Source organism: Acanthaster planci, linkage group LG17 (genome assembly GCF_054643075.1).
Source record: "Acanthaster planci isolate LZ-2023a linkage group LG17, COTS_SCS, whole genome shotgun sequence".
Classification (NCBI taxonomy): domain Eukaryota; kingdom Metazoa; phylum Echinodermata; class Asteroidea; order Valvatida; family Acanthasteridae; genus Acanthaster; species Acanthaster planci.
Window position 1 is genome coordinate 605,948 of NC_141793.1, and position 8,375 is coordinate 614,322.

At 41.5% G+C, this 8,375-nt stretch overlaps 1 protein-coding gene and 1 long non-coding RNA gene across 2 annotated transcripts in view; one reads left to right on the forward strand and one right to left on the reverse strand.

Annotated features, from left to right (window-relative positions):
* The window catches only part of LOC110977697 (uncharacterized), a 24,631-nt gene extending 22,482 nt beyond the window's left edge, over window positions 1–2,149 (reverse strand). The window contains exon 1 of the long non-coding RNA XR_002597988.2: window positions 1,429–2,149. This is a non-coding gene — a long non-coding RNA (uncharacterized LOC110977697). The remainder of the gene's footprint in view (window positions 1–1,428) is intronic.
* The window catches only part of LOC110977550 (tolloid-like protein 1), an 11,416-nt gene extending 3,272 nt beyond the window's left edge, over window positions 1–8,144 (forward strand). The window contains exons 2-13 of the mRNA XM_022231786.2: window positions 74–206; window positions 499–714; window positions 2,143–2,505; window positions 2,822–2,872; window positions 3,194–3,541; window positions 3,874–4,242; window positions 4,714–4,761; window positions 5,028–5,387; window positions 5,742–5,931; window positions 6,349–6,527; window positions 6,775–6,986; window positions 7,173–8,144. Of these exons, the coding sequence (XP_022087478.2) occupies window positions 74–206; window positions 499–714; window positions 2,143–2,505; window positions 2,822–2,872; window positions 3,194–3,541; window positions 3,874–4,242; window positions 4,714–4,761; window positions 5,028–5,387; window positions 5,742–5,931; window positions 6,349–6,527; window positions 6,775–6,983 (2,466 nt within the window). The 3' untranslated portion in view covers window positions 6,984–6,986; window positions 7,173–8,144. The remainder of the gene's footprint in view (window positions 1–73; window positions 207–498; window positions 715–2,142; window positions 2,506–2,821; window positions 2,873–3,193; window positions 3,542–3,873; window positions 4,243–4,713; window positions 4,762–5,027; window positions 5,388–5,741; window positions 5,932–6,348; window positions 6,528–6,774; window positions 6,987–7,172) is intronic.
* The last annotated feature ends 231 nt before the right edge of the window (window positions 8,145–8,375 follow it).

Here is an 8,375-nt window from a genome sequence, read left to right on the forward strand (position 1 = left end):
ATTTTGTAGAATCACTTTCTGTTCTTGTTGTCGTTGATCCATTTGTAATTTTTCGCAATAATTTATTTCATAGGGTGGGCAAGATGACGAAGAGACTTTCCTGAAGAGAGTCCGGCGCCAGAGCGATAGAACCCCTACCACTCAGAGGCAGTCGAAGTACCTGTTGTCCATACTCAACCAGTTGATGAATGACCTCAGTCTGGAAAGTAAGTAATCATACTACCGTACCTTTCCCTGTCAATTTTCAATGGGAACAGGCTCACATCGCCTCAAAATTAAGTTTGCATAACTTCATTGTGACCTGTGAACCAGTATGCATCGAATGTGATTATCAACTCGCCTCGACTGTATTTAATCCATCGTTGCTACCATCTTAGGACAAAGTAATGTGAATGATCGGCCAAACGGATTCTTAGATTGCGCTTTAAAATTTAATACACTTTCATATTTACCAGTAATAACTACAAGGAACCATGTTAACCTCTTTTGACTGTGAAGTTTGCGAAGGAGATATCACCAAGGGGGTTCAGTGTCTGGAGGAGAATCTTTGCGTACCATGGGAAGGTATCTGTGACGGTGACCAGGTATGCGGACTGGAGACCAGAGCCGGTTGTCTCAACAGTTCCTCTGTGACTTATGGCGTACCCCAAGAGAGACTATGTAATGGGGATGAGAACGAGGACTGGTGCGTGCTGCCTCAGTATGTCCCCAAAAGTAAGTGGAAGGGAACCAGACATTGTGACGTCATGCGAGTATTCTTTTAATTCGCACCTGTTAAACCTCTCTTGTGACGTCAACCATTCAGAAATGTGTCGAATAGACTGTAAAGAGTGTACATACAGTTAACAGACAGATCGAAATTGACTTTGTAGACACTGAAATTGACGTTGTGATATTGAATCATCACAACGTCAAGCAGATTAAGAAATGCAGTTAATACAGTTAAGTACACTGTTTTAGAAATTCTACAGATTAATGTTCTCTCTGAATTTTTCGATCTCCTGCGCTAACATTTGTTTCATGTCGGTTGCGATTATAGATTTCATTTCAAGTGAAATTCCATTCATTTCACTTGGATTTCTAATTCGTTTGGTTCATTTTATACATGCTCCTTCCAAATTAATCTAATTCATCACGTTTCGTTATTTTACATGTTTGTATTTATATGGTAGTTATTACGTTTTAATTATGTTGATAATAACTTCTATTATTTGTCTTCGCTCTTTTTAAATTTGCAGTTAGCCAATTTCTTTTCACTTTATTCTCAGTTGTAACTCCTCCTCTGTTATTAAAGTTAACAATGTTTTTTAAATAACGGAAAATTTTACTTTAATACCCCCAGAAATGTGGCCTTTTTCCGGAATAACTATATACCGATGAGATATCGTGTATAACTTTACAGAAGAGATCAATCGTTTAGAAACTTACCTTCCAACACTTTCCAGATGATATTCCAATTACATGGATTTCCCAGTTGAAATAATTTCCTCCGGTGACGGGGGTATTTCGATGAGCAAGCATGTACTCCGAAGGTTGAAAACTTGGTCTTCTTTTGAAGAGAAGGTGAACGGTGCTTCCCAAATTAGCTTCTCGCCAAACTTGCTTGTTGGTGGTATAAAAAGTCCTCGACTCTGTCCAGCCATATCGAGGGCATTTGATAACGTAAATCTAGCATATTTCCGCAGCTAACATCCATTTGGACTGAGGAGGAAATGAAGGCAATGTGTGCGCCCTACGATGCACTGATGGTGTTGACAGAGTGTTATGTGCGTGACTTGATATGAAAGACGTTTACATGTGAATGAAAAAAAATACTTGTTCACCCAGCCGAAGAGTTGGACAATTAACAGATGTCATGTGCATAGTTAGCCAACGCCAGACGAAACTTTTTGTGCTCTTGCACAATGCACGCTAGTGGAGAAAGGAACGCGGTTCACGTCGGAGAAACCAAAAACTAGGAGAAACGAATCAAGGATTCTCCATTTTTCATCCTTTCTGCTTAACATATTGTGCCTATTTTGGTTACGTTCTACACATTGTTGACACGAAGCACACAAAGTCACGCACAAAAGTGGGAGTTCTGTAAGAAATGTTCCGCTTTTTATGCGATCTTTTGATCAAAGTGTTTTTTTCTCTGTCCAGCTTGTGGTGAAAAAGTGGAAGTGCCGAAGGGTGGTAAAGCTACCGTCTACTCGCCTTACTTCCCCGGCAGTTATTTGGGTGACATCAAATGTGAGTGGTCCATCCAAGCCCCACAGGGCACTCGCCTCAGCGTCAACGTCAAAAGCTTCGAGTCGGAAGAGAACTACGACTTCATGAACATAGGTCCAGGCAAGATGGAGGAAGACGACAGCAATTATTACATCTTTAAACACAGTGGACAGGCGCCTCCTTCGACACCTGCTTTTAGCACACCCGACAGTAACCTGTTCTTGACATTTCAAACCGATATGTGGGTCACGTACAAGGGTTTTGAGGTTGAATTTGCCGATGTGGATGCTTACGGTGAGAATTTCAAGCGAATTCTCTTCTAATCCTTCCGCCTCTAACATTTCTTTTTCTTGCATTGAGGTATACCGAAGCAAGTTCTAACATCAATGTTGCTTCGGATAATTAAGGCCGTATAACATGGCTTTATAGACAATCTAATTGTAACGAATCTGTGACATCCTTTTGAGAATTTGATTGATAGTTTGGGTAGTATGGATAAATTCGTATTGGAAAAAGAGGTCTTATAATGGTCAGGCAAATATGCAAACGAGTATATAATGTGACACAGAATGATTTTGTCCTCTTTGTCCATTATGGTTTGTATTTTTAGACCCTGGAGTTGACATCAATGACGTTTTGGATGACGGTGCTGTGAACAATAGTAGGTGCTAGAGTCAATAGTCTAGAACTCGTCCTGGTGTCCCGGGGCACATCATTCACAGCGACAGTAACTAATGATAAGCCACGTAATGAAAGTTGGCCTAAATATTTTTTTTATAAGTAATTTAGTTCATGAATGAAAAGTCTCAATCATCTAAACAAATACAGTGCATAAATTGCCGTGTTTACATGTGGTATCACAAAAAGAAAGTTGCCACTTTTTTCGTAAGAATACTTTCTTTTTTGTGATTTGTATATGATACTAATTTCGCGCAACCATTCTGCAGCTCTGGAAGTGTACATTTTGGTATTTCTATCTTAGCCTGCGGTGGGGAAATCACACTCAAGAGCGACGAAGAGGAAACCATCACTTCCCCGCAGTACCCTCAGAATTATCCCAACAACTTTCAGTGCGACTGGATCATCTCGATTGAAGGTGGTCAGCGCGTTGGTGTCTCCTTTGAGACACTTGACTTGGAACCAGACGCAGATTTTTTGGACATCGGCACCGGCAGCAGTCCTGGTGCGCCTACGATTCGGTTGACTGCCAACAAGCGCCCCGAGGAAGCGGTTATGCTTGACTCTAGTACCATATGGATGAGATTGAAGACTGATCGAAGTATCAACAGACTAGGTTTCAAGGCTAAAGTCAGGGAACAGCCTTACAACGGTATGACACTTTTCAACTTAATGGTCCAAAGTCCTGTAAATGGCTCCCTCGAGAAATGGTGCAAAAAATTGTTGTAATTTGAAAGGATACAGGTGTCGACAGGTATATCTTACGCAGACAGAGAGAACAATATTCTTGTACAACTGTCAATGAACATCCACCTGCCAAATAAGTTACAAGTAGCAGTACCAAAATCGTCGTGATTGGTTCATAGTATTAATATTGTCCAAAGGGGCAGGTTTTTAAATGTGCAACTCTGAGTCTTTTATGGTTTCTCGTGAGTGCCGAAGTTGAGTATATAATGTTTAACACCACCTGTCTTGTCTTTGAAGAATGTGGAGGTAACGTCCCCATCAGACGAGATGGCTCAGCTGTTGTCGCTTCGCCTCAGTTTCCGGATGTTGGCTACCATCTCAACCATAACTGCCTGTGGAATATCAAAGGTGACCCCGAGAGAGGTTTGACCGCCGTGTTCAAGGACTTCAACACCGAGAAGCAGTGGGACACGGTCTCGGTGGGATTCGGACCCGAACCGGCCCGGGATGGCTCCAATTACGTCATCGAGAACTGGAGCGGTGATGCGCTGCCAGAACCGGCTGAGTTCACAACGGATGAGAATGAGATGTGGATCCACTTCAAGACAGATGGTACTGTAATCGATCGAGGATGGAAAGTACAGATATTCGACAGTAATATCATGTGTGAGTATATCTATCCTTGAGTTATAAGCCTTCCATTGAAATTAAACAATCACTAATGGATCTACGGCACAGGTTAAGAGTTTTCAACCCCAGCACAGGGATCAACTAGTAACTGACGCCTATTAGACACCCTCTTAAAGGTGCCAAACGTTGCTCCGCCCCAAAGCGTGTAGGAGAGGGAGGCTTACAGCTTTTTAACACAACCTTCATGCACATGATGGTCTTTGATCCAAACACCGACAATACTCAAACGCAATATATAATTTTTGGGGGTTTTGTCGCCGAAATACAATATTTTAAGAGTACTTAAAATATTTTGGTAATTTTCACCTACCCACTTTAATAATGGCAATTTAAAAACCCAAGCCGGTCCAGAAGCACATTGATATAGTACTCTTTCTTGTTTTACTGAAACGAACGTGTAGGCCAACTTGTAATGCAATTTGTAAATCATTTATTCTCCATCCGCAGCTTCAAACACCACAGTAGAAGAAAAGGCCAGGGTCAAACCAGACAGGGGTAAGCCAGGTCATTTTACTGAGCTGCTGACGGGAATCTCATTGTTCTCTAACTAAAATTCTGACTTTGAAAAAAAAACAAGATGTTGAATCAATTTATAGGTGTGCCAGTTTGTAGTACTTAAGGTTTGATTGGAAAATTTGGAAAATTATCCGCACAGGAAATGCTTGTCTGGTGTCAGTTTGATGATCTTTTCTCCAGTCCGTAGGCCTAATGTCCATAGACATCTTTCATGTTCTTACTGGAACAATAATTTTTGTTCTTAGATTGCGGGGGTACGGTTCGCTTCGATCCTAGCATGGGTAAGGCTGTCATCACCTCTCCTGATTATCCGAACAAGTATCGGCCCATCCTGGATTGCCAGTGGTTCATTGACATCCCCTACGAGGGGAATGTCTTGCTGCACTTCGAGCAGTTCAACACCGAGAAGCACCGGGATGTGGTCAGCGTAGGTACGGGCTCCAACCCGGACGACGAGTCCACGGCCCTTATCAACATGCACAGTGGCACTAAAAAACCCGAGGACGTCACCACGGACCAGAAAAAGCTCTGGGTCAGATTCCTGACGGACTTCCAGACGGAGTTAAACGGATGGAAGTTGGATATAATCTCTGTCCCCACCCAAGGTACCAGACTGTCTGTGATTAAAAACAGAGAAGCTTGAAAACCTTTACAAACTATCATACTTATTTACAGTGAATCGATCGAAATTTGTGAAGGTAAAGAGATGCCTGTAAGTGATTGCTATGTTGTTACTAATAGAGTTGGGCAAATGGGATCTGCTCAGTGCCATACAATACCATCGAACAAATATGAAAAACCGTCTGAAAAAATGAAAATTAAAGGCAGTCCCGTTGTTTATTCTTCTTACATGTACATTTCATTAGTTTCGTATGTGCTGATGCATAATTAAGAGAGACTTAGCACCAACGAATATCAGTCATAGTGTGTGACATAAAAATTGTTTTCCTCCAACGCAGACTGTGGTGGATATATCATGGTGCCATCTAATGCATCTATCTCCATCGCTTCTCCTGGTTATCCATACCGCTATGAAGGCAACCAGAAATGTATTTACACGCTTGTCGGACCCAACAACAGGCGTCTACGCGTTAGTGTGGCGGATTTTGAATCTGAGCTTTATGGCGGCGTTCTCAGCATCGGAGAGGGGTAGGTTAGGACTTGCTCGCTGTGCAGACATTTTGGGACAAAACTGTTGAAAGGCTAACAGTGGCATCTTGGCAAGATATCTCGTCTTTAAATAACTCAAGGCTGAAGAAAAACGGATGGATAAACCAAGATTAACATTTCAATCCTTATAAGCTTTTATCTTTACATTCGCTCGCTGTACGCCGTAAATTTCACACTTTGTTGGTCGTCTGATATAAATTATGGTGGTCAAGTGTCACTTTGTTAAGGTGCGTTCCAAACCCAAGTTTTCCATATCTTGCATCGAGGTCTCGGCCTAAGTGTTTGGGGCATTAGATCTGTGGGTTAAGTTAGCATTCCATCCGTGAACTGCATAACATCCGAAGGTGATTCTGATTGAAAAGGAATTCATTTTTTTTCTGTCCTCTTTTTATTCAGATGCAGAAAGAAGGACTTTGGTAGCAGCGTGATTGTGGATCAGCACAGTGGCTTCGTTCGGCCGCTTTATGACGCCTTTATCCCCCGGACCAACGTGGTCTGGATTCGATGGGTAACGGAATACGACAGGCCGTACAAGGGATGGAAGATTGTGGCTAGCGACACGGGTCTTGTTGGTGGTAAGATTGGGTCAAGTTAGCCTTTTTTTTTTTAAAGATTACTAGCCATGTTGCGCTGGTTGCTAAGCACTACTCATTTGAAATCGAAATTCTACTTTTCTGGAGGATACTGGCGATGCTGAACGAAAACATACAAAACCTTGCTCTTGTGCACATAACTCAATAGCTTCCAATTGGATTACCAAAACCAAATTAGTCTTAGGGTTGTCCGGATATTTTTAGAGCAAGAAAACTCTTTTCTCCGCAGAATTACCACAGGAAGAGGACGGTACCCCGATTCCCTGTAACCCACCTGGCCCGACCACCCCAGCCACGACAACTGCAGGGCCCACGCCAGGCCCTACCGAAGCCAGTGGTAGCGGTTACCCAGACTGGTACGAGGATGGGCCTGGTAATGAGGTACCCGTGGAACCAGAGGTTCCAGACTTCATACCCGGGACTGATTACTCTGTGTAGAAGGTACGAGAGTCAGGAGTACGAGACGTTAAATTATCACAGACTCTTAAGGACGAGGGTGGGAGCACACACGATGATTACTTTTCTTTGCCTTTTTTTAATCCACCTGATTTTAAAACACCTGATACCTACGTCAGTAGCAATAACTGAAGTCAATGTCCCTTTTGATTTTGTTTTTATTTTCCCCAGATGCATCAACTGTTCGCTGGCATGCCATTATCGACGAGCACGGGGTCTAGGTTCAAATTTCAGTGGCGAACGTCATCTTTGTTTTTTCAGTTGAACACAAATAATTACATGTAGAAATCTGTAACTTGCTTTCATCCATATAGATCGATTTTCTGGGTCGCCGCAGCCTCTACCGGTGTAAATCATGTCGCCCTTAATGGCGGAGTTATTCAAATGGAGTATTTTTTTGGAAAAACAAAGCTTGTTTCCTAGCCTCTCTGTGTATGCATTTTATTTAATCCTGTTCGAAAATTTCCTCGACTACTTGAATAGAATTATAGCTTTTAATATGGAAACGAAGAATGACAAAACACAAAGAAATATTTGTTTTTCTGCGAAACAAAGATAAAAAGTGAGGTAAATGTTAAGTCTGTTTACCTGTTTGTAATTTTGATAACAGCTTATACTTGCTAAGGTTTATTTTTAGTCCTATTCATTTATTTTCAGATGTTGCTTATTAAATAGAACTTTAAGGTATTGTTTTGTTGCGAGTACACTCTCCCGTTACATTACTGTCATCTATTCCTCTGCGTAGATTTAGTTCGACGATTACTGGTAGATGTTAGTGGCCCCATATTTTATTCATACCTCTGTTATGTCTTGAAATGGTACACTTAGAGCTGAGCTTCGTAGTGTGTCCTTTAAATTTTGAAATTCTTATCCAGACTATTCACATGTTGCTATTTTTATGCTAAACTTTCTGGCCTCTATGTAGTTTGCTGATCTTATTCGTTACCTGTACTGCAAGTGTCAAGCTTGAGAAAGACAGTACTTTTGTGTTATAACGAACAGTTCTTTGCGGCAACAAATCATTGTTTCGCTTTTGATTATGAGACCTAGGAGCACGTGGCATATAAAAACAACAGCGTGTTAGAAACGCATAGGTATCTGTAACCTAAATAGGGATAATAAATACAAAGTAGTTTCACCCAATTATGGTGTATCTGCAGTTTATCACAGAAAACCTCTCCTTCCATTATTTTCGACAGAATCATTTTCGACAGGGATCTTGCAAAAATACTAAATACGCGAAATCAAAATACGCGCTTGTGATGTTAATCTTGTTTGTGGTCATATCATGAAAAACTCTCCATTTTGACATTCTGACAGTTTGTTTTCATGTTACAGTTCAGTGATACAAAGAAACCCTCAAGGCAGTTCGCG